At 39.2% G+C, this 26,840-nt stretch overlaps 1 protein-coding gene and 1 long non-coding RNA gene across 5 annotated transcripts in view; one reads left to right on the top strand and one right to left on the bottom strand.

Annotated features, from left to right (window-relative positions):
- LOC138683729 (uncharacterized) overlaps positions 1-26,840 on the bottom strand; it is an 83,644-nt gene that overhangs the window by 15,050 nt on the left and 41,754 nt on the right. Inside the window, exon 2 of one of the 4 annotated variants that reach the window (XR_011323151.1) lies at positions 7,933-8,047. The exons of the other annotated variants lie outside the window; for them this stretch is intronic. This is a non-coding gene — a long non-coding RNA (uncharacterized lncRNA). The remainder of the gene's footprint in view (positions 1-7,932; positions 8,048-26,840) is intronic. 4 annotated transcript variants of the gene reach the window in all.
- On the top strand, positions 8,789-18,834 carry LOC138683955 (protein FAM240B-like). Its single transcript, XM_069777452.1, has 3 exons — positions 8,789-8,944; positions 14,628-14,776; positions 17,278-18,834. Exons 2-3 carry the CDS (start codon positions 14,631-14,633, stop codon positions 17,408-17,410), a joined length of 279 nt encoding a protein of 92 aa, XP_069633553.1. The 5' UTR covers positions 8,789-8,944; positions 14,628-14,630; the 3' UTR covers positions 17,411-18,834.

The following is a 26,840-nucleotide window of genomic DNA, read 5'->3' as shown; positions in this document are numbered from 1 at the left end:
TCATAAAGAAACTATGCAAATTATGGGAACTGGCACAGTAACTGTAAAGCTGTACAATACCATTATAGAAAGTATAGGAGGTTTGCCTAGGAGGGCTGCTTTTTGATAGTGGCACATTTTCCCCAGACTCAGGCATTTCAGAGTCTTCGTTTGTTTATGATTGGTCTTACTGCTGCCAGACTCATCATTTCAGGTCAGAGCTTTCCTTCATCAAATCTCATACCAAGCTTCAAGAACAAAAAAAAAACCCCAAAACCCAAACGTATTACACCTGTCCAATTGTGAAATGCTGAACAAGGTAAAAAAAACCCAAACTCCTGACCCTTCCATTATTGAGTTTTGTGCCTCATTGTCCTGGTTTTGGCTGGGGTAGAGTTAATTTTCTTTCTCGTAGTTGGTATAGTGGTATATTTTGGATTTAGTATGGGAATAATGTTGATAACCCACTGATGTGGGTTTTAGCTGTTGCTAAGTATATACTAAGTCAATGATTTTCATTTTCTCATGCCCAGCCAGCAAGAAGGCTGGAGGAGCACAAGAAGTTGGGAGGGGACACAGCCAGGGCAGCTGACCCAAACTGGCCAAAGGGGTATTCCATACCATGGGACGTCATGTCTAGTATATAAATTGGGGGGAGTTGGCTGGGAGGGGTGGATTGCTGCTTAGGCATCCATCAGTGGGTGGTGAGCAATTGCATTGTGCATCACTTGTTTTGTATATTCCAATTCTTTTATTATTAGTGCACCCAACGTGGGGCTCAAACACACCAAACTGAGAATGAATTTTGCCTCCCTAACTTTAGCCTATCGGTCACCAAAAAAAAAAAAAGTAAAAGCAAGCAAATATATAGGGATAAAGAACCATAAAAATCATAAATGGAAAAGACCTATAAGGTCATTTAATCCACTTCCCTGCCATTTTACTCTGACTCCTCAGTGCACTTGGCAGTGCTTTGCCCAGTCTAACTTAAAATGTCTGAGATAATGAGGTTTTGGTCCTAGGTTTCCCTTGCAAAAAGAAATATGAACTGTAAGTCAGAAGACTATATTCTTGCATAATTCATGTTTCCATGAATTCCGTGAATAATTTCATATTTCCATGTGAATTAGCTCAGTTTAGTATTTAAAAAAAAAAAAATATGGAAATAAAGGACCTCAACAGCTTGGATAGATAAACATATTGCTAGAGGAAGTAAGTTACTATACATCATCTGATTCACGTTAATTCTGTGGATCCCCTTTCTTAGCCTGTAACAAACAGTAATTCAAATATACTTCGGTTGTTTATACTTTTGTACTGGTGCTTGAAACCAAAGGGCACTTTTGAAGTGAATTCCCCAGCTGCCCTCACTTCCCAGGCTTTGGTTCACTTCTCAGATCACAAAAAAAAAATCTTTCAGGTAAGACTAAACCAAAATATATGCCCCAAGAGCCCACCCAGTACACATCAACCAACTGCTAACAGAATTTCAGACCAGAGTAGAGCTAGTCTGTAAAAGAGATGTGAGCCTGCACAGTCTGTGGACTTCAGGGTCTCGCCACTAATTGTTTTACCCTAATGATGCTTTTTGTTATGCACTACTTGCTATTGTAGAGATTGACTTAGACTGTCCTTTGCACATTAAGCAACCTCAAGGCTCTTCACGTTTTCTGCCACCTAAAATAACATACAGAAAAAGGTACCAGAGATCATGGGCGATCTGCCTCTGTATTCAAGCCCTCAGGTATTTCTAGACAACAGTCAAAGATTTAAAAGCAGATTAATATTTAAGTACTATTAAAAATAAATAAAACTTATTAACAGAAATATTGTTTATTTGTATTACAATAGAATATCAAGGACCAAGCAGCCCATTAGGACTACGGACTAATTATGCTAAATTCTGTGATGTAAAAGATGGTTTGCATCCTGAACATGTTGCTGCGCCGATGAGATAGGATATGATAAATCTTTAAAGGAACAATTAAAGGAATGGCTCAATACAATAAGTAAGACAGAATTGGGAATAGCTCACTCATTTATTAGAAAGTATTTAAAATGTAAATGTTCATGTCCATAAAGGGATTTCCTGAAATGTTATGAGAACATGAAAAGATTGCAAATACCACGAAGCAGTTGGCTTAAAATTCAACGGAGTACTAACAGAAACTCTTTTTTGTAGATGAACTAATTAATTAAAAAACCAAAGAAACCACCGCACTACTTCCTTAGCAAGTTAAAGTGTAATTAGTAGATCTGAACATGTTAATATGAATAAAAAATCAGCTTGGGAAATAGCAGTGCTTATACAATTCCTTTCTCACTGTCAGCTGAACTATAAGTTCATCTACACTGGCTATTTTTCCAGATTTTACAGGTATAATAATCTGTCCACTGCTTCTCTACATTGGAGAGCTATTAAGTTATTAAGAATGTATTTTGACAAACTGGGTACATTGATACAGCCTCTTAGGCAAGCATTTCTAAGCCACTTCTCCTTGCAATAGCGAAGCCAGCTTTTCAGTTCCAGTAATACAATTTCACAGTGCAAAGCACTGACCAACTATAAACTCAGATTGCAAAATCAGATTCATTCAAAATATTTTGACAGGTTAATTTTGCACTGGTAGATTTTGTGTTGGTCCCCTGATGTCTGTTTGTGCCAAATTTCCATTGGACTTTTCACAAATATTTCTTTTTTGGTATTACATGCTTTCTGTTCCTCTCTGGACCCAACAACATCCTTCGCATAGGGCCCCTGTGCTGTCTGCCATTCTGCACATTTTCTGTACTTAACTTTTGCTTCACATTGGTGAGTCCTTCAAATCTTCCTTTAAGCTGTAGATCAAGGAAGCATTACCACATGTGCTAGTTCTCAAGATATCAGGCTTCTCCAATTGTTTTTCTTGTCCAATAATTTTACATTTCTTCAGCTAGCTTATGCAGGACCAGTGACATGATACAGCTGACTTTGTTGGAGAAATATGCTTGCCAACCTGGAGCAATACAGATGGAATAATGTCACATCGTCCAGCGCAATGTCCATCTACATGGGCTCAGACATATCATTCACAGGGCCAATACACTGCACTGTTTTCACCTTGTCCCCTACTTTTGCACTCTCTCTGGCATGTTTCTCCCAGGAACTGTCCATGCTATGTCTGCCTTTCTCGTGCACACAGAGAGCATCCAAGTAGACCCTACCACTAGCAGCATTGTCCTCTGACACAGAAGGGAAGATGGTAATAAAAACCCTTAAATCCTGTGGGCTATTTATCTGTCTAGTTGCAGAGAAAACATTCATCACCCTGGTTTTCAAGCTTAAGGAAGCTTGACCCTGCTGGCCAAAGCCACACAACTGAAGAAACATCCATACAGCATAGGTGAAAGCTTGGGCATAAAGAAAAGGACATAAAGAAAAGTAAGACAAGATTCAGCAAATGAACACTACAGATATGTCCTGAATAAGTAGTTGGTGGCTGCGTTTGCTGAGTAGCAAAGCAAGAAGAACAATGCTGAGACAATAAGAACTCTTTCCCAGGCCATGGAAAGACTGCAGTCCCATCTACAACTCATCAGCACCTCCTACATTGTCCTGTTTCATGCATCTTGCATCCATAACATAGCCCCTTTATGAGGGAGCTTACAGCATGTACTGCAGGCCCTGCAAGCTGGGAGGAGTTTTGTGTTAGTAAAAAACAGAAATCAGCTGCTGTAGTGCAATTTAGTCTTCATCCTTCGGTCCTCTTCCTGCTTCCCCTCATGTATGAAAATAATGTGCAATACACAAAAGACAAACATAGTCCTGATAAGGAAATGGAATTCAAACAGAAATCTGCGACTGGGCACTCTCCTCTTCAAGTAGTCAAGTGCATATGACCAAGCATGACTGGGGAAAGACATAGGCATTTTGTAGCCTGCTGCACTACCCAGAGGCCACTGCAGTTAAGTGTCCACTAAAATCTTCAATGGCCTGTAACAAATGAATTCTCTTCTTTTCAATGAAGGATAAGGCTTGGTTACCTAATACAAATAAGCATCTTATTTACAGCATCACCATAGCTAGAGAAGCCTATCTGTGTAAAGTTCACTATAAATCACTTGTGTAATTACAAATAACTTAGAAATAACTTGAGGCAGAGAAACTTATGATTACTCAAGTACTCCCTGGATCACCCCAGCAATTATTGTTTTCCAATCACAGTTTGAATGGCAACAGATTGAGAAGAGTCACTGTTGTCAGACTACAGTAGGAAGGGTAACTGTCATCTCCATGCTCTGTGGCATCGTGTGTTTCTTATTTGCATCAAATTAGCAATGGAGCTAATCTCCACAGATGCTACCTTCCCCAGCCTCAAGTTCTCCCCTCTCTGACAATCTTCGCACATTTGCAACATAATCCACGTGTTCTTGTCATGAACTCAGACACTGAAAGGAAATTTGCTTGGCTTTAGGAATCTACTTTTAGGTACCTAGTTTAGATAAAGGTATCTACACAACTGACCACATGCAATATCAGAATCCACTAAATGCTGGGGGAGTATTTTGTGTCCAGCTGTCCTCCACCTTCTTAATGTACTTGACAATAATAAGGTATTCCTTCAGTCATTCAGATGAAACAAAACTGTTCTGAGCCACTTATCTAAGGGCATCTCAAACACCAATGACAGCCATGGGAGACGGTTCATGGTTTCTCAGTGTGGGAGATAATTTAGTGACCGTCTGCAGGTATTAGTAGCACAGACTCCACAACAACAAGTAGAATGTAGTACTGCCAACACTAGTATTTTTGAGCATTTCTTACAAAATTGCGCAGAGATTAGTGAGACCCCAACTGTAGGCAAGGCAGTCTTTTCTTACACACTCTTTCCTGGTTTTAATGATGGTATTCCACCATCTTTGATGCACTTATATTGCTATCACCCATGAAGTTGCATCCATGGTAATGGTCAGATAGAAAAAAAAGCATGGCTGCCCCATGACAGGGGAATGAAACAGGAGCCAAGTGTGACCCTAGCACAGGCAATGCCTTCGCCAAGAAGAAGTCATCCTCCTGTGGGATCTCAGAATGGCAGGCCAAGCAGGTTCCTACATCAGGTGATGGTAACAGCATCCATCAGGAGCCTCAAGAATGGTGAGGGGATGAAACAGGTCTAGGGTACATCCACCATACAGGTCCAGAGACAAGATACCTATGACTCTGCTCTATGATGTAGGTCTGAGGTCTGTCCGGGGACAGGGTGAAAGACAGGGCTGGAGATGGGAATTTGTCTAGCAAAGCTCAGGCAGGAACCAGATTCCTGAGCCTGAGCTGAGATGGGGTGCCTGGGCAGGGGTGTGGGTCCCAGGTGAGACTGGGCAGGTCTGTGAAGGCCTGTTGAGGTCCTCCAGACCCTGACAGTAATACAGTAAAGAAACACCCTAAAATACACTGTTACAAACACCACAGTTCACAGCCATATTCTGCAATTGTTCACATAAAGCAAAAAAAGCCCCATATAAATGGGGATTTCTGTACCAACTAGCAAAAAAATACAAGGTGATGATAGGGTAACAAAGTGAATTACTAGAATACAACATCCAAAACATGACCATTTATAGCAAAGCTTATGTCAGTGCAAGACAACACCACATGAGACCTATTAACAGCTTTAAATCATTTCAAATGAGCAAAAGCAACTGTCAGAGCCATACCAGGAGAGGTAGACTGTAGACTTGTCAACTTCTTAGGTGAAACTGTCAGGTCAGGCTATAAACCTCCAAATGTGTAGTGGTATCTACGTGCTTTTTAAAGTTGAAATAATTTACTCAAAATATTGATTTGTCTGGCAAGTCTATAGAGTAAATCTGTGCAACTTCTAAAGTCACATAATATTCATGCAATTGACTCTGTACTACCAGAAGGCTGGAGTAGACTATATTGTTGATCTCTATGTAGTATCAGACTGAGTCTTGCATGTCAAGTCTCATCCACTTTAATTACAAAGATCAAAGAGCTCTGATTATTCCTCTGTATGGCTTGCAGTGGCCTAGTCCTCTGCCTAGAGTTTCTTATGCTTTCTTGCCACTAGGCACCACTGAAATTACACAGCAGAACTGTGGGTGAGTTCTCAGACTTTTTGAACTTGGGCAGTTTCAAACACAAGGGCAGGATTTTGAGATCTGTTTTATGTCAGGGCTGCAGTGAAATCAAGATTTTTTCAAAATAAATTCCAAGTAACTCCCTTGCCATGAAAAAACATGCCTTAGAATAACTGGTAGCCAAAATGTAACGCAATCTATCCAATATGTGGGAAAGTGCAAAACACCCCTCTGAGTCATACAGGAGATTAAACAAGCATGCCGTTGACTCTGTCTTTCAAGCCCAGAGTATTGCATTATTTATATAAAGTGGAGCAGCTCCAAGAAGAGAAACTGTAAGAGTCTGACACCATCATCAGTGACTTGGGCATTTGCCTAGAGTCCAGGATCAGCCATCAGACAGAGCAGTCTGTCCTGGAGCAGTGAATTACCAACCTTATGTTACATTTCATGGCTGCCTTCCACTAACAGTAGTGGTGCTGAGTGTCTTATTGAATGATTATTGGAAAAATTAATTTTGCTGTTAATCTGAAGTAACCATGAACTCAATAGGGATACTTAATGACACATTACAATCTTCCTCTCTCTTCCTTTCTCCCCATCTGCTAACCACATCCAGCAAGTGACAGATAACCTGTTTCTCTTTATGGTAAGAGATAAGGTGAACTTATATTACCTCTCCTCTTCTATTTCTTACAGAGGAACCAACTTTTCTCCCTGATGGTCTCACTGAGGTTTATCTATTTAAGCTTAGAACAATTGTTCCTAACTGATATTTAGCCTTGAAGTTTGCTGCTTCTATTTCAGACCTTGTGCATTTTTCCCTGTTTATACTAGCTGATCTAAGAAAAGATATTACCTCCACATATGAATCTCATCCAAACTTCAGGCATTGACAGAGAACTGGAATACAACCTACTGTGTTATAGGTGGAGCCATATGCTGTCACTTTTCAAATAGAGATATTGGTCTGACTTTACACCATTTAAGGCTTTCAGACAAACTTCAGAGGATTTAATAATTGAAGACCTGAAGGAAAATGAAATAAATACAAAGTGGGTTTGCCAAAGGTCAGCCATGGCACATTACTTCAGTACTTCTCTTCGACCAAGATAAATGTGGGCAGATGCATGTGGACCAGCTAAACTGTGAAGCTCTGTAAAATATTTAACATAGTGCCACAGGAAAAACATTCAATAAGCTGTAAAAAAAAAAAAAAAACCTCATACAAGACATTTAAGTGGATAAGGAGTGGCTAAAGTCATATAACATCTTTTAGTGAAAGCTCCCTACCTGAATGAAGGTTAAAAAAGGAATTCCTCCAGAGCTGTCTTAGAAGCAGTCTTACTACTGTTTTGAGTGGTGACATTTGGCACAAAATGAAGCAGTGAGTTAAAGAAATTTTCCAGAGGACACAAAGGTTGTGATCAGCACAGGGGACTGAATTTCAGAGACAAAAGAAACAGATGACCTGAAGGACTGAAATAGAGAAAGTGGCACAAAAGGCAGGTCATGAACTTAGGATCTAATTAAAATTTCTATTGTAAGCTGGAGCTTATCAGTTGGAAAAAATAACAGGAGAACTAGGTGGGTGCATTAATCGATTAGAGAGTGTTTATGAGCATGGTACATTTCTGGAAAATATAAATGTGATTCTAGATTCAGATGGTTATATCCAAACAAAATAAGGAAACATATAAGGTATTAGTACTCATCTGGAATATGACATACAGTTCTCATTGCCTGCGTTCAGTGAGACTGCAGACAAAGGCCATAAGACTTATCTAGAGAATGAGTATGAGAAGAGTCCAAAGTCCTTGACTGATTTTCAAAACAAGGAAGGAGAGGGGAGGTGATTTCTGCCGTACATACCATAGAGCCAAGGGAAGGATAGCTTGTCTCTTGAATAAATTCAGGTTGCAAATTAGAAGAAAACTTACAGTACTTTGCACAGAAGAGTTCTGGAGCAACTTTTCACTGGAAATACCTGGAGTAAGAAACATAACTGATTTCAAGATGGAACTTGCCAAATTGTCAGAGGAGTTACGCAGTCAGGTTGCCAATAATAGATGAGAGCAGGAGGTCCCTCTCAGTCTTCTCTTTCTTTGTCAGAGTAAGTAGCACCTTACTTCCCTGTGTTTTTCTGTTTACCCAGTGGTACCAGTGCAGGGAGGAAGAATCTGTCCAAGAAGTGGAAGTGCTAAATTCTGTAACAAATTATATACGCTATGATTCCAGCTCGCAGCTGGCTGAGTTCAGATTCCTGCGCTATTCAGAGTATTAACAGCTTAGCTGGAATCCTGTCATGTAGCCTACCAGGTGCTCTTACAGACCAACACTTCAAAAGGGGTGAAAAAGAAATCTGTTTATCTGTCAGTCACTCAGTAGCACAGTCCTGAGACAAGCTGTGTTATTCAACATGTTCTGTTCAGATCTATCCATTTTCTTGGAGGGGAGGGTACTGAATTCCTGCAAGTGATATGGAAGTTATGTTCCAGTGATCTGCACTTGTCAAAGAATAACTGTTTCTCCAGAGCCAAGTTATGACATCAGTGGCACCTGCCATAAATTATAGCACAGATCAAATGTGGCATTCAGAGTTTGTGCCCTGTAACTGTCTGGTCATTCTGCTTGGTGCGTTGCAGACTTCACAAAATGAGACTGTGGGTTTGGGTTTTTTCCCCCCCTGCCATTAAACTAATTCATAACAGCAGATGTCATCACTCCCAAATAAAAATGAGTGACAGATGAAAAGATTTAATCAGTTATTCCTGGCAGTTGGAGTCCTCTTGAAAAGGGGAACCCAGAGGTAAAACTGACACAATTCAGTAATCACTCAAGAAATCCATACTTTGACAGAAGAGGAAGCTACTATACAATCAAAGTAAGCACTTATATTCTTGTGTTTTGGCCAAAATAAGATTTTCTTTTCCTATCTTGATTTTTAAACGCGCCTAGACATACATGCATATACATTTATTTTACTTTCTGTTAAATCATGTGAATTTGAATAATGCTTTCTTCTTCTTCCCTCCATGACCTTGAATTCTCTTATTATGCTATACTTTATTGGAAGATGATCTCATCCTGTCTGATTTATAATATATCAGAGATATCCTGCCTCTACTTTGTTTTACTCTAATCTTAACTTCAATTATTAACCTGTTATTTGTTCCTATGTCTGGCTTTGGTATTACTAGAACTTCTGTATTACACATACTTCATCTGAAAGGAAAACCACCACAAAATGAACACGTAAGGGGATATTCATCCTAATGATTCATTCTATGACCATAATTTAAAACTTTTTAGAACAAAAAGCTTTTTTTTTCTTTTTAAAAACACCATAAATAGGCTTTCAACTTGTATACTGTACTGTAATAATCCTATGATGCTAGAAAATGTTCTATGCTTAGGCAGACAAAACCCAGTGAAGGGCAAAAGGAATAGGAGACTAATTAGTGGCCTGACAAAGATAAAATAGCTCATGGTCATGATATGACCCAAGGGACTGAGTCCAGTTGAAGTCAAAGATAATCTTTCCATTGTTTACAATGGTCTTCAAAAAACTTTGAAGTAACTGTGGAAATTCTTTCAGAAACATGTTCATGTTCAACATTAAAATTGGCTGAATCCTCAAATTCATTAAAAGTTTTAAAATTAGCCCTATCTCCACCTTTTAGAAAAGAAACATTTTTTTAAGATATAAAACTCAAATCATTCTTGTTGAAGATTTTGTTCTTTCAGCAAACATTTTTGAAATAAAATTTAGAAAAGTTCAAACATTATTTTATCTTGCTGGCTAAGATATTTTCCAATAAGAAAAAAAAAAAAAAAGGTGGTTTCTTTTTATTAGACAAACCAACTGAATACGTTTGGTTAACAGCTTTACTGAATGCATTAAAATACTTCTCATTAAAAAGTAAAAGATTTTCAGAGAATCTCATTGTATGCACAAGTATTTTCTCTCTATATAAAATCTGGCATTTTGAAGACAATGGCTAGCTCAAGACATGTATTAAATAGAAAGACTGAAAAGGGGTAAAAAATGCCTCCCGAAGTTTCAGACAAGATGTTCTTCTTTTGCTTGTTTGTTTTAGATAAAGGTTACTAAAAATAGCACTTTTGTTCAAAACATCAAGAGCCGTTTCTGACTCCAAAATTTTTCTGGCAAGAGTCCAAAGTAGAAATACAATTACAAAGTGGGTAGAAGATAAATTCTTTGTGTTAGATATTTGTTCATACTCCTTTTTGTACCTCAGTGGAGGTTGTCTGAGATCACAGTAATTCAAAATGTGCAGACCAGGAAAGGGCTAAGACCAGGGCATTTGGAAACATACTAATTTAACACCTTTCCAAAGCACATTCAGCCTGCAGATCAGATTAAAAGATAGAAGGTTGTACCACTGGCTGTTTCTGTATTAATTTTGTATCGGTGAATAAAAGTTGTGCATATAATAACTTCCAGCTAGAAGCAAAATTTCTTCTCCCTTTCATGGGAGAGATCTGTTGAGGGAAAACTATTCATCATTCACACTTTGAACCCCCTTTAAACATGCTCTGGGATAGCAGCCTAAAGAGTTTAAACCAATGTATTGTATGTAGACGCTATCTGTGTTTCATGAGTGATTGGCTGTCTTACAGATTGCTGCATGGCCATGTGATTTATGGTTTTATTATAAATGCAGGAGATTTTTCCTTTACAGTGTCTTTAATTTTATTTACTATTGCTTCTTCTTATGGACATGCTTTATAAATTAATAATTTGTTAACACATAGATTAATTCCCATAAATGACAAATGCCATAAAAAACTCTTTCATAAACACATACACATAATTCTGACAGTTGAGTTTCAGAGCTACCAAATACATAAGCCACTTTAGCCAAGATCTGGTTTTACCTTTATATAAATTTTATTTTATCATCTTGGCTCCCCAAAAAAGCAGCCAACTATACTTCAAATGGGCAGATAGGACTGCACAACCGATACAAAAATAGTCCCTCCTTAACCATCCATTAGTTGAAGATTTAATAAAGGACTCTGTCTTTCACCAGTGTTATGCACATTTTAGTAGTCCGTCATAGGAAATGTACTACAGAAAGTTTCACAACATAGATTTTCAGTTCATAAACCATACTTACACTGATTCAAGTCTCCTGAATGAAACATTTTGAACCTATGGAAGTGTTGTTTCTTATTTTACTTTCATATCAGTGAGAAAACATGTTAAAACAACCTCCCGTTAGTAGCCAGAAAGACTCTTCCTTGACTTTCCTTTAATTTCTCTGGAATAATACCTGGCAATCCAAAATGAAAATAAAGATGATAAAGAACCTCTTTTCCTTGCTCACTTTCCACCCAGGCAGAACTGGTGGAGTCACTCTAAGAATGTGTGATTTTTTACTTACAGAGAAAATCTAACTCTCCTGCTAGTTTCCAAACCCTGGGGTATATGATTGAAGGAATCAAGAACAAGTTCGCCAGAATTAAGTCCAATTGTCAGTGTAACTCCAGTTTATGTTATTGGGACATCTAAGAAGAAAGCAGAAAATCACTCAACAACAACAAAAGATGTTTTCTAGCACAATAATAAAGAATTTGTTTGACATGAAGAAAACAAACCTAGATAATTACTCAGAAATCCAAACCAAGCTCCTGAGTAGAACCTTTCAATTAGAAAAAAAGAAGGTATTACACAGTATACATGAACTCTAATCTCTATACATGGATGTTGTAATGCCAGACTCAAAGAAAGGATGCTTTCACACATCATAGTATGAGACATGCTGCCTAATAATGCCAGACAGCACCATCTTCAAGTATCTTACATCAAGAATCTGTCTTAGCAAGGACCACATGTAATATTCACTGTCACTGACATTCCTAGGAACTATTATCAAGTCAAATGTTCTTGGCTTGCAAAAAGTCCCATAGACATACCAGACTAACATTTGCAGAAGTACCTCCATCTTTGGGGTACCTGTCTGGCCACAGCTTGTTCCTCTAAGTGGAGCAGCCAAGATTTAAGGCAACCAAAATCCTCATGCACCCCCAAAAAATCTAACCAATTTAGACCTCAGATAAAGACTGGAGGCCCTCTTTGTACCACTTGAAGAACATCTACTAAAAGTTTAATAATGACATCTACTAAAAGTTTAATAATGACATCTACTAGAAGTTTAATAATCACAAAAACTTAATCTCTAATGAAAGGTTAATGTGTTATGGCAGACTCTTACATGAGGCACAGTATAATAGGGTTTCGAGGGCAAACCTACTCAGTTTGTCAGCAGCGTGCACTTGGCTTCTGAGGCAACGGGATAATTATCTGAAGAGTGTCAAGTGGGCAGCTGTGACTGATAGAAGAGCCTTTAAATGGTGCAAAGACCCAGGTGACCTGCTGGTCTAGGAATGATAAAATAATCATATTCCATCACTCACTGTAACAAGCTGTTACCAGAGCATTTATTCTAACACTGCTGAAAGCCTACAGAATTAAGGTACACATAGGGCATGTTCCAGTGTGTCTGTGACATGCATACCTTTTTGCAAGATGAAGCCTGAAATAATACTGTTATTTTATGACCTCAGAGTGAGACAAAAGATCATCAAAAGATTACCCGTATTCCCATTTAGACCACATCATTGATAAACAAAGCACATCTAGCAAAAGGTGGTAGTAGAACTGCTGTACCCACACTGATGTAACAACTCCTGCTGTATCCTGCTGTGTTACCACTACAGCATCCCTGATCCACAGCAGAGAAACAGCAGAAAACTGCTGTTTGCCTCAGAGGAAAATATCTGATTGTTTTGGTAATATTGCAGCTCCTGCTGACCTTGCTTTGAAGAGGACCAGTATCCTAACCACTCAAGCATGTCTGATACTCTGTCCTTTAAGTGATTATATTACATGGACTAACCAGTTCACACTTACTTGTCCAGTTGGACTGTGATGGTCTTTAAGCAACTGGACTTGTCTGTGAAAAAATACTGCATCTGGAAGTGGCAGAGATTTTTCTTTTTGTTAAGCATGTTTTTCAGTCCAATCAGACTTAGCACCAAGCTTGGCAAAATTATTTGTTATTACTGATCTTTCTAAAAACCAGGTTTGTGAATATGATGCCAAATCTAAAATATTTAATCTAGGAAGATGCCAAGATCTTACTTAGGTGCCCTTTTAAAGCTGCAGGAGTTTAAAATACAGTATTTGATAGGAAGACCTTACACAAGTCTGCCTTCACTGTGTTGCATCTGACTCTCCTTTTCTTTTTCTCTGATCTTCCGCTTACAGCAGTGCACAAATGAAAGGTTTCCTCAAATTGGCCTACATTAGCATAGTCTTCATAGTATTTATCAAAGATAGCTCATAAAGTATAACATTGTCTATGAAGCAGACTCACAAGTACATATCGGGGTCTATGAGGCATTAATTCATCAGCATTCCAGAGTAGTCAGTTGGCAAATGTTGGCAAAAGAATATAGATGAACACAAGGAAGCAAAGGGATTTCATAGGAACTGAAATTATGTGCTGATCTAGTCATAGAAAACTCAGGCATATGGGTTTGGTGGTTTTTTTCTTTCTTGCATCCTTCCACTTGCTGGAAGGGCTTAGTGGAGGAGACTGACGCAGGAAATCCTGCTTCAGAGTTGGCGCAGAAGTATAACAGGTTGTTGGTACCTTATTTAATGTCATAGCAAAGCAGTATTTGGCCAGCAACAAATATAGTACATGATGAAATTTTTCTGATTATTTCCTTTGGGAATAAACAACAGAACTTAATTTTTCAAAGTACCATTTAGATCTGATAACCAATGCATATCTGGTAATATCAGCAAGCGCCTCAGACATGCTGAGAATTTTAAAACCCCACTTGTTTGAATACTATACATTTAGCAATGAGATATTCACCTCATTTCTGTCCTTTTTCTCATTTATTGGAACTCATCTCTATATTTTAACAAGCCCTACTTTTAACAGTATTTAAGACTGAATTTTGATAAATTAAAGAACAAGGCCATAACAAGCTCCCCAGGGCTTTGCACTCTGTGTGCTTCAACTTTAGATTCATAATTTGCCTGCATATTTTGTGCTTGATATCATTTGGAGTAGTAAAAGGAATCATTTAAGAGCAATGTATTTCCCTTGGATAACCATCTATGATCCCTTTTACAACTACAGGGGAAGGGAACACAACACCTTCACAACACCTCATCTGAACTTCAGTGACAATGGCATTATATCTAAGAGTATTTTTCCCAAGTTCTTCCAAAACCACTTAAAATCTCACACATACTGAGGTGTCCACAATATTTCAGTGAACTGTGCCATGCATAGTCATTACTCAGCAACAAAAATATAGGTATACAATTTAACTATCACCCAAGGCCTGTTTCAATGCCTTATATTTTGCTTCAAGGCAGAGTAAGCATCAGTTACCTATTCTTCTCGGGTGACATACTTTAATAGCACTTCAAGAGAAAGAAATTACAAGAGGCTAAGCAACACAGTATCTGCCTCAGGTTAGCCCCTGACTGCTCTGACCTCCAAATTGCTTTTCAGAAAATGAGCAAGCATACCAACTTTAGACACTACAAGATGGGTGGTCATGACGCAGAAGGGCTGAAGAACTTCTGGGAAAAAGTCATCCAAGAGCAAACTAAGCAACGAGAAGGTGAAGAGTCTAGGTTAAGTAAAAGTGCCCTGAACAAGTAAGTGGTATTTTTTTCTTTTGCACAAGACAGCAAGGCATGTCATCACGTGCTTTAAAATAAGGTAACCCGTTATTGTACTGCTTTATTCATAGCACAGATTGTGTTCTGGATCTTTGGCACTTTTCCTCTCACAGCTGCTTGTCTCATATTTCCATGGCTCTTCTGCATGGAAACTCAGACACCCCTCTCTCCTGAACCTCATGAGCATTCTTCAAAGGCCTTGGAGTGTAGCCACATAAAAATAAAGCACTTTGGCACTATGGCTTGTGACAGACAGAAAATATCAGGATTTTTACCTGGAACTGGTACAGCTACACAGAAAAATAAAATAGTATTACATTAAAGAGATAGACAAACTACTCATTTAATGTGTAGCATAAACAAAACCATAGCATCTTTATCATCTTCAACAGCCCTTTGCATCATATAAGCCAAAAGGTAGAAACAGTACAAGATTTTCCTGCCCCATGAAACACATTTCATAAGCATTCCTGATATACAACAGATAAAAAATAAGGCTATTCAAATTTTTTTTTTTTCCATAACAGTGTAAAACAACAGGCACCACCTAGAAAGAGTTGTGCCTGTGGTATAGATACTCTGCACAAGTGTGGTAGACTGCTTCAAATACTTGCTCACTCTGTTGCACCTCAGAAGTTTGAACCAGGGTCTCCCCCACACTGAAGTGAATCCCCTGACTAATAACAGATGGAGAAAGAGGATAGAAATACTTGTGCCTCTTGTGTTTTTCTGATGGGCTTTCCTCCTGAAGTTGACAAAGGTTTTCTTGCACACTTTCCTCAAAACTGGATCATTCACATAAATTAGTTTGACTCCAACAAGCTGCAATGTGCTGGTAAAGGGCTGTTTCTTTCAAAAAAGTTCCAGGTAATCTAACCCTCATGCCCAAGGAGGGTGTGCCCTTATTGTCATTTTAAAGATGAGGAAATCAAGACCTGGGCAGGCCTTGTGTCCCAGCAGAGTCAGATGTAGAATCCTGCTCCCAGTATCCTACTCCGGCTAGTCAGTACTATTCCCAAATCACCGAGTTGGTGGAGACAAAATGTGTAATAAAACCCAGGAAAGTGTTCAGCTGCACTGGAAACCTTTGTCACTCTAGCTTCACGAAAAACTACCACAAGAAGACATTGCAAACCAATTGCAATTAGGGGTGTAGATAAGGTTTGTAACTTCACAAAGTTAAAAATGCTAAAAGCTTTTATAAGTTCTTTGCTGAATAGAAAAAAATTGCAGCAAAAGAACTTTGAATATGTCTTAACTTACATATTCAGTATGTCTTAACTGACTGGTCACAACTGAAACAGACCCAAGCAAGTTCCTTTAGGGTCACTTGACCAAAGCCCAAGTTGTTCACAAAGTGTTCTCTAATTTGAAAAAAAATATACTTTCAGGAGGTAATAGACACTGTCATTACAAAATCTACAGGTCCACTACCTCATGTAAGTGGCACCTGGGAGAATTAAATGGCTCTAAGTATAGGCAAGTGCTCCCTCTGTGACACCCAGGACACTAGTTGACAAGGAACACCAGTGCTTTCAATGGCAAATTTTTACTAACTAATTGCACCAATTTTTTTGAGGCTTAACTATACACACAAGAGAATAGTGAAGCCAAGACAGGGCAGACCAGAGAGAATTTTAAAACACAATCTGAAATCAAACTCAGAAGCCAAACCAGCACAAGCACCCATGTGAAACAGCTACTGCTAAGTTATTCTCAGATTAAATCATTGGCTGCTTTTCTTTTTAACGCACCAAATGTAATATAAAAACCCATATATTCCATGATGCATTTGGCATTACCATATGATATCTAATCCTATAGCATTGCTGGGTCAGGTGTTTCATAACACCATTTTCTTTGGAAAATGACCCAGCCAAAAATATCTTGCAGTGGTCCCTAATGATCTTCTCTTCTGTCTGTACTATACTTGCATCTTGAAGCTATGTGGCTCCTCTCGTATGTGACATCAGTTCCTTTCATTAAACACATACAAGGTCTGCAGAGATTTAGGGTACAAAATGGTTACTTTATTTTTCTTTTTTTTCTTCAGAGTAAACCAAAATGGACATATTTAACGTTCTGCTTGCTCTTCTCCACAGCATTTTACAGTAAACTTGCGGGGTCAGGGGGTGTAATTCTATTTCTTAATCTACACATTGAATGACCTTACTGGTTAGACAGTACTTCTGTGTGGCTTTGAGAATACCCCAGAGGAAAAAACAGAGCTCTTCACACTGACAGTATTTCAGCAGTTGTTTGACTCATTAGGAATCCAGCAATGTCAACCACTGATAGCATCAGCACTATCCCTTTCTCCCCTGCCTTCCCAATCTAGCAAGCTACAGAGATGTGTAGATGGTAAATAAATATGGGACAAGTGCTATGGTGATGAAAGAGAGACTCCGCTGAAGAGCCCTGGATACATTTGAAGGATTTGGCTCAGTACTTGTTAAGCACTTGTCCTCTCTTTGCAGACTCCGCCACGAATGGACTCTGCGGCTGGAAGGCCGAGCAAGGCAGGTCCAGGCACACGCAAAAACGCAGAAAGAACAGATGACGCTGCTGTCCATCGAGACTCTTCCCTCGCCAGATAAAACTGTTGCTTAAAGTTACTGGGAAAACACAGAAATCTTTGGGCCTGACTCTGACCTTCTGCATGCATGTATAAACCAGCAGTTACACTGCTGAACAAGCAAAAGATCAGAATCTGGCCCTTTTACAGGTTACTTACTAGAGCTACTAATAAAGTCCTACTGAAATTTAGTGCAAGAATAAGGTCACAGTAGGTAATCTCAAAAAAAAATATATGCAAAGGGATAGTTGAGAAGCAGACACCTTTAATTCTCCATGATATATTATTACTGTGATGCAGCAGGACTTTCTTATGTAACTCTGCATTTCCCAGTGACAACAACATATTTCTAGGAAAGAGGATGGCTTGATTAATAGGACATTTGCACATTCAAACAGCTGCATGCAAAATTGCACATTTCCATTTACAGAGCTCCATTTACAGGGCTTAATGCAGATACAAGCTGTTCTGCCTGTCTTGATGAGCCACAGTGAAGGGAGTTAAGGATTAGTCTGATCAGCTGGACAGAAGGAGAAATATATTCTTCAATGGAATCAGGAAAAAAAAGAATGAGCTTTTCTGATCAACATATAAGAAAATGTACAGATCTTAATCATTAAATGAACAGAGGAAAGGATTTTGACTTTCATGGGGTAGGTAAGAGAAAGACTACTGAGGTTATTATGAACCAGTCTGAGAAATGTCAGAGCAAGTGAGTATGAAGGACAGTTTGAAATAGAAGGCAGCAAATCAGTTCATCATAACAGAACAGGAATGCTTTGCAAGGTATCACGTGCCATACCTGGTGTGCACTAATCCAACCACTTGTTGCATTTCATCTTCTTCTAGGTCAGGTGAAAGGAGGAATAACTAAACGCAGGGTATTAATAGTGTGTTCTGTTTACCTATATGTCTGTGTATCTAACTATGTTTTGGATGAAAACATTTACTTGTTATCTCTTCAATTAATTTCTCTGATACGCAAGAGAAAAGTCATAAGTCTAAACAACTATTTTTCTCTAACAATATTGAGCCAGATGGAATGTTACTTTGCATCTTTGTTTACACTGAAGAAGTGGACAGGAATACATTTGATCAATTTCAAAATAAAACAAAAATTAAACCATTTTGACCTCAAAGAAATGCTTTTTTTTAATCCTTTTAAAACAGCATTTCATTAAAAAACCCACAGTTTTACAGAATGTTCACACTGTTACATAGTGACATTCTCCCACATTAAAAAACATGTTATCACAAAAGTGTTGCTATTCCACAAAGGATTAAAAAATTAAAAACTTATAAATTGTTCTTTGGTTATTCAAAACTGAAGGGAATGTCGAATGAGTCTCTTTTCATATAACCCAACCCAAAAAGCAATTGTTTCTTCCAGTGTTTTTTTTCTATTAGAGAAGCAATGCTAAAAAATAATAAAGTTGTAGTTGCTTTTGCCTTTGCAGAATGGTCTCTTTCTTCTGTGTTCGTTTATTTCCCACTATTATCTAAAAAGTTCTTTTACTGCCACCGAAATTAAACACTATCTCTGCTGAAGAAGATCAAACAGGACCTGAACCTTGCTGCTACTTACATAAAAAACAGAGTAGTTCACTGTTCTGTAGCATAGCTAAAGGACACAGACAGGGCCTACTGAAATGGAGAAATGCCAGATTCCCCACTTCTGAAAACAAGGTCTACTAGATTTGCTAGCTTAACTACTGCTTTATGGTGTTCTAATGTCACCGACATCAGTGCAGCTTACCCCTCCTCTATGCCAGTGTGACAAGAGAAGAAGATCCAAGAAAAGCTGGCCCAACAAGCATTTACTGTTCTTTTACATTTAATGTCAATGCTTTTAATTATTAGGAACACTTTTATGACAGTATATCTGTTAATGCAGTTATATAAGATATAGGAAAAAGACCACACAAGTAGATGTGATCCACACACAGCCATTTTCAGCACTCCCCAGAGAGTACCCAAAAACCAGCTTAGGTCCCCAAGCAGTAGCTTTTCCATCAGGAGCTGTGAGGAGGTCCAGGTATGTGTGAAATCACTTCCACTACAAGCAGGCGGCATCACATTGACTACATGCCAGAGGAGTATTGCAGGAATTGTTTATTTTCGGAAGTATGTGGAACCCGTTTCAGTCGTGAGTGGGTTTCTGATATATCCACTGCAGCACAGAGTGTGTATATCACAAGTGTGAAAGACTAAAATCCTACCACTCTCAGTCAAAACCAGCCCTTTGTGAGTTGCTCATGTGCAGATGCATTAGTCATGCTTACCTATTCTAACACATATTTTACAGACAGCAGTATCCTCATACCTCCATGTTATTGAATACCAGATGCTTTCTGTTCCCAAATGTGGATGTTCATCCACTTTTCACTGCTGCTGCATATACAACCAGACTGAGAAAGGAATCAAGTACTAGAAATAATAAAGTCTAGGAGCCAGATGTAGCCAGATATGCAGCTTGCAAACTGCAAAGCTGAAGGCGGACAGTAAGGTGACAAGATAGCATTTTGTCCTTTTGCTTTAGTTACTGGATTGGTGAAATTTAAGCCCGATTTTAGGCATTTCAGAGATGCCTGAAAATGTCAAACCTGGCTTTCATGAAAAAAAGCAAGCAAGCAAAAGTCACTTCAAGTTGAGTTGTTATATTAAAAAATATCTGCCTCATTCATATACACAGCCTCCATTGGTAAAACAGGATATCCAGTGAGCATAAGCTGGTGGGAGAGAAGGCCCCTTCAGCTGAACACAGCGTTTTTTTCATCCCTAGTCCCTAGTACCTCCCCCTTTCCAATGGAAAAAAAAAAGATTTAAACAAAAATTTAGATTACAATAGCTATATTGAGAAAGTTGGACTAGCTATTTGAGAAGAAAAATTAATTACCCAGGTACTTTTTTCCTTGGAGTTTATTAATTTGCCTAATAGAAAAAGAATTTGAATTGAGTATCAGTTAGTCTGCATAACCAGTACCACCCTGAGCCTGCACTAGCAAGATGTTACCATGTCTTACATCAGCATATAAGCCAGTTCAGCACTTGCCTAAGCCACAGAACAACTAAAATTGTACAGGATGGGTCAGAGACTAGTGTTTTTGGTCATGGGACTTTAACTGTATGATATACGATGTAATAGGTGTGGATCATATCTATGAGGTAATGCACTTAAACTGGCATACTGATATCAGCTGCAGAACGCCCACTTAGCATGGCCAAAATTTATGTGCATGGCAGATAATGTGAGCACATACTACACTCATTCACACAGTTACTCTTAAGCGCTGCCCCTGATCCAGGAACCAGTGACTAATGCTTCAGAGACAGCAAGAATTGCTTGCTTAAACTGTCACTGAGCTGTGGCCAGTTGTTGAAGTCTGGCTTACTCAAATCAAGGCAGTCAAAAGAGTGAATATAAACTACACTGAGTTGCAGTCTGACTTCATTCAGACACCATCCAGAAGCACTCACACAATCAGTTACAGATTGGACATGTTTAAGCAGCAACTCAACACCTGCCAGCTGCTACACTTGAATTAGCAGTTAAATTCAGCACAGGAGAGCCTTTTTTAAGTGAAACCCTTGATTGTCTGCACTTACCACACACTGGTTTGGATCACAGAGCAAATTTAAGGCATGCAAACCAGATTTCTTTCAAAGGAAACTAAACCAGACCAGAAGCCATGCTCCAAGTCACACCAAAGGACCCTAGCCTCTAAGGGTCTGAGACAAGCACTAGCTCTTCAGACAGTTTTGACACCTGCATGGTGAGGAGATTTGCTCCAACTAACCAAATTAGATTGAGTTTGATGTAAACCCCTCAACCATGGTTAGTCTAATGTAGGGACCTCAGCAGAAGCCACTTTGATCTACTGAGCTGCTGGTAATGTGCTGAGTCACTTGCTAATGTAGACGAGTATAACTCAACCAGAACAATAGAGATGGGATCAAAGCACATTAATATGTTTCATGTAGGTCTAAAGGAGGACTTTAGCAGGTACAACAACTGAGCTCAGGAATGATAATTTAATTATACAGCCATGCAGATGTGCTAGCATGCATAACTATGCACAGCTTGGTCAAATGACCTGCTAGAGCTGCCTGTATTGGAACCGAGTCTACCCACACTGCAATAAAACTTAGCATAGATCTGGCTTCTGGAACCATGAAACGGCTATGTGTGGTTCAGTTCTACAGTTAAATGATAGGTATATGAGGATAATTACCAATTTCCTAGCCCAAATGTTCCTCCTAATTACAAACTGGCTGTGTCCTGAGGGATGCTGTTCTCTACCTTGTCTATTAAACAGCACTTGACTGGGGCTTCGCTGCCACAGTGTGAATAAGGAATAGTAAATCACATAAAAAATACTCGTGGATTGAAAAGGGCATCTGCAGATAAATGAAGATGAAACAAAGAGTAGCTCTAGAAAATCTTATACTTCCTGAGGATGCTTCCCTTCATGAATTAAGCATTACTGTACTACTCACTTCTTACAAAGAAAGGCAGGAGTTATCCATGGTGTTATGCATTTGAGACAAAACTGCACACAAAAAATTCAGTAGTCAGAACTGACAATACAAAAATATACTTATTTCTCCTATTCCCCATCTATTTCAGCTATGTGTGTTTATCTGTGTGTTATTTAGTGGCCAGAGCTTTAAACATGTTTCAAGCTAAGGTGAACACAAAGCAGGGAAAATTCCAGCCCCCCAAATGACAATCTGAAAAACTGGTTGAAAAGGGGTTATGTTACCAGGGAAGCCAAACTTAACAATAGGTTGCTATGTGCTACCTCCATAATTAATTGTACTGGTCTCAAATGCCATTCCTTAAATGAAGTAACAATTTCCTACTAGTGACTAATGAAATGTGAGAGACTACTGGCCTAATCTTTACCTGGTAGTCAGTGCCAGTTTTCAGCCTCAGTGGGTCTACTCACAGTAGTATGACTTTAGAGGTTCACAATCAGGGTCACTATTTTTTCCATAGCAAACAGCAGCAGCATCAGGGAGACTTATAATTTCAAACTGCAGTAATAAAATAATAAGCTGAAAAAATCAAAGGGGAAAAAATAGACAGTAGCAAACCTGAAAGATAATACTTAGTTTAGCTATGTTGGCCAATTCTTTAAAGAATAGCCCATTTGTGTTTGGTTTCTACTATGATTGCACTGCATATCCAACATGAACGTTCATGCTCTTTGATCAGAACTGCAACTTCCCAATATATTTTGACCGTTCAACCATAGGGATCAGTTCAAACAATAGACTTAATAGTGAAAATTTCTTGACTTTATTAGATTTAGTATCTAACACAGAGAAATCGTATTTGCAAAACACAGATACAAAAAGCTTAGTCTGTATTGTCTACTCACAAGTAAGTAACAGAAAATTATGCTTTCAAAGAGATTTTGCTATAGTTTAATGTTATTTTCCTCCCCCTAACGTGCTATTCTAGTCAACAATTGCATCACTATTGTTAGGCAAGAAAAAACACAGCATTACTGGAGTGGCCAACAGTGTTATTTCAGAAAAACCTTTTGAAAAAGTACCTGTGTTTTCCCTGATATCTTAATTTTAGTTTTTTCAGGGTGATGTTGATTGCACTGCAGCTTCTCTTACAGAAATTTATTCTGTAAGATTTGTATCAGTGCTTTTATATGTATTCTAATAAGTGAACAAACCCACACAACTGTTCCTTTTTACATGTAAAAAGTTCCAAACAACAATGCTGTCTCATTAATTACTGGATATTGTTGCAGCAGAGTTCTTATCAGAGCTTAGTTAAAAAAGTGCTAACTAATGAATTGATACTTTGCAGCATTTGGACAGTACACAAGTTTACTGATTTTGTTTATACTGCCTCAATCATTAAATATGTATTTGTACTAACAAGACTAACAGTTACTGAAAATAAGCCCTACAAGCAGTAAGGGTAGTCTAATCTAAAATATCAGAAACAGCAGTTATTATCCACCATCTCAAATGAACACTTAATAACCTGGAACTAAATCCCTTCAGGCTCCATTTATGATATGTACACACTTCTGCTGCAGTGATGACAAATACTCCATTTTCCCAGAACTAATGACCCCTCTATAATATGTACTAGGGGGCTGACAATTGTGTGAAATGAGTCTGTCAACAAACTAACAGAGTGCAGCCATGTTTGAAAAGTTTTATGCCTAAACACCAGGCAAATTTCAGTACTTTCACCACATAATAAGCCCCTCTGGAGCCATATCAAAATTCTGTAGCATGTATTTGGTCAAGACAGTTTCTGCATATGCTTTGTTTATTTTCAGTTTGGTTACCTTTGGCCATTACAGATAATTAGGAGCAATACATAAAAGTAATTAATATGTAACACTTCACTGTGTTCTGACAAAATACCAGTGTCTCACGGGATGTTTTATTGCTTTAACTGGCGGATGCACTAAAGAATATCCTCTTTATCTCAAAACCAAAACAGTTATTTTATTCCAAGGCACCTCTGAATAAGATCTCAAAGTAGGTACAGGTGTATCTCACAGCTTTACTGCAGGGATTTTGACAGCACTGAGTTAATATATGACTACAAAGATTAAGGATGCAGAAAATAAGTATAACTTCAACTACATTAGCTGTTATATTTATAGTTTAGCTTGGACACCGCCATTACATACCCTAGAATCACGAGGGAAAACAGCCAGTCCTGATGAGAAGGCTACCATCTCTCCCAGCAAGCTAGTTTTGGAAAGTATAATACTGCCTAGCCCAAATACTGCTAGATTTGAACCATTGTTTTCAACAAAAGCCAGCAAATTTGAGCAGGTATGCTGCCTAGTTCCATCAGTGCTATCTTCTCTTTCAGGTACTCTCTTATCCCAAACTCTGCGACTCAGTTGTGAGGGGTCCCATCCAAGTGCAAATTCTCCCGGCTGCCAATCCTCAATGCAGTTTAAGATTAAGTCTGGTATTTCTGTTGGCAAGTAGGCCACAAGAATTCAGAGCTAGGCTGCAGGATTTTTGAACAGAGAAGCTTTGTTTATGTTGTCAGGAGACAAGAGCAAAATTTGAATTGGGAAAAATATGGCCTTCTAGCATGAATTCTAGTCAATGTAACAGGCTTCTTGAGCTTTTCTCTGATCTGGCATGTAATTACAACATATCGTTGATCTGCAAGCTGTGTCCCCTAAGCTACAGAGCAATTCCTGAGTTGCATACGTATATTTTCTAAGAAACTGGTACTTGGAAGACTTGTCTCAGAAGATTAATTTTTAATCATTGAAAACGAATAGAAATAAAAGCAATCAATTATGCATTCCAATGCTCCAAATTACTCCAGATTAACATGTCAATTAAAAAGTAACCCAGGCTAAACACATGTATGTGAATTTTACCTGCATGAAACATAGTTTTTCTAGCAGCAGCATTTAATCAGTTATAATCGAAACAATGAAAGCCTTCCACATGGAGGACTGGAATTACAGTTAAAAATAAGTTTTTCTGTTCCAAAGAAAAGTACATGCCAGCACACTATCCTAAATGCTTCAGCAATTCCAATCTCAAGTTTAGGAAAATGTCGGTTTGTAATGCCCCATCTCCAATCTAGAGGCAACACAGACACAGTCCTCTGTCTCCTGGTTTCTTAATATTTGGTGTTCTGCACAATTTCATCTGGGTGTTTGCCAGCCATTGGTAAGAATACATCAGAGAGGAAAACCATGCTAGGGAATGTAAAACACTGATCCAGCGCATCCCCCCAGCAGCCCCAGGCACACAGGTTCTAGGAAGCTCTAAACACAAAATAAAGCTGCTTCCAGAGCGAATGATTGTCCTTTAGTTTTAGTTTTCTGTTGTTTTCAGGGGGTTGGAGGGGGGACAGTGTCAGAGGGGCGAGGTCAAAGAAAGGGCGTTCAAGTCCCCATGACAGCATCCACAAGGTGAGCTTCTGCTCCCTCAGCCTGGAACCAAGTTTTGCCTTTTCCTGCAGGACGTGTTTTACACCCCTGTATCTGTGCCGCTGGGAGGGAGCTCCACCATCTTCGCCAAGTGCCAAAGAGACACACAGATCTGTGCAAGAAGGCCGTGCAAGAGGGATACCACCCAGGGCAGCTGCCTCCACAGCTGCCACCCTGCTGGCAGGGCTAAGAGCCAAAGCTCCCTCCCGATCTTCTTTGACGCCGCTTTTCACAGCCTCCCCCACCTACTTAGAGCTGCCTTTCAGTTATCAGGGGTAGCAGCAACAGCCTGCTAGGTCTACGAGTAGCAATGGAAGGGGATCTGAGGGCAGGAGTCTAGACACAGCCTGACTTTCTCTTCCCTGCCACCCTGAAACTGCATGTGACAGAAGCTGCTTGAGAACTGCTGGCTGCTCTCCTGTCAGTCCCAAATGCAACCAGCTGCGGTAGCAGGGCAGTCACAGGACAAACCCCAGAGGCAGTGCACGCGAGGCAAAGCTTCTCTTTGGTGTTCCCATGCAGCTCTATGACAAAAGGAAGCATGTATAAGCAAGAAAGAAATGAAAGATGGAAACTGAAGTGAAGGCAACAGTGCCAGGGCACAGTACTAAGCAAACTAACAGGTGCTCTGGAGCCAAACAGAAGATCCAGAAAAGAAAGGTTTTGAACTGTTTTTATATATTTCTCTACGCAAATAAAAGACTGTTTAAATGAAAATTTTGAACATGTTCTTTGAAGTCTGCTTTCTCAGGTGCCCTTTTTCCCTACGTTAACATTTCTCAGAATTTATGGTAGAGTTCTCATTAAAGTCTTTTCCAACCTAAGTGATTGTATGATTATGTCCTGCCCCAGAAGCAAATCACTCTACAGGACTATTTTTATCAAAGAGAGGCTTGTGCTAGTTTCATCCTCTTGAGCTCACAAAGTCACACAAAACGATTGAGCCACTGTAACCATTCAGCTGCTACCAGAAAGGCCACGTTGCCCCTGGCCTGCCCGTGCCTCCGGTCTGCCTCTTCCGTCCCGTGGCTGCAGGGCTCCGCACGTCGCTGATTCAATCCTCTTGGGTTGCAGAAACCTAGCCAGAGGTTTTCCTGGGCAAGACTTCTGCTGGGTTAGGGAGACCTGGCTTGCCCAGGACAAGCCCCCTTGGGTGAGCACAAGGAAACCTCGTGTAAGTGAAATTGGGAGTGGAGCTGCAGCGGGGAAGAGGTATGCGGCATATCTTCACGTTCAGATTGCCTAATGCCACACCTCACTGCGGGGATTCAATACACTGCACCCACACCAAGCAATTTCATTGTGCGTGTAATGAATTCATGTGCAAAAAATGATTTGGATTCAATGGTCTTCAATATCTACCACTACATCCAGAAGGTTCACCTATCCCTTCACTGCCTTTAGTGTTCCCAGACACCCTGGGAGCTGCCCTGGGAGATGGAATGAATGCAGAGTATAGCTTCCCGCTTCCAGCTTTATGGTGGTAAGGGTGAACACACAGCCATGGCATGTT

The sequence above is a fragment of the Haliaeetus albicilla genome, chromosome Z (assembly GCF_947461875.1).
Source record: "Haliaeetus albicilla chromosome Z, bHalAlb1.1, whole genome shotgun sequence".
Classification (NCBI taxonomy): Eukaryota; Metazoa; Chordata; class Aves; order Accipitriformes; family Accipitridae; genus Haliaeetus; species Haliaeetus albicilla.
The sequence above is the reverse complement of the archived record's forward strand: the minus strand, read 5'-3'. Positions and strand labels throughout refer to the sequence as shown.

Bases quoted from the DNA above. Each gene is read 5' to 3' on its own strand.
- LOC138683955 (XM_069777452.1), top strand. From the start codon at position 14,631: ATGAGCAAGCATACCAACTTTAGACACTACAAGATGGGTGGTCATGAC. The intron at 14,777-17,277 runs GTAAGTGGTATT...CTCTCTTTGCAG, and splicing joins AGTAAAAGTGCCCTGAACAA to ACTCCGCCACGAATGGACTC.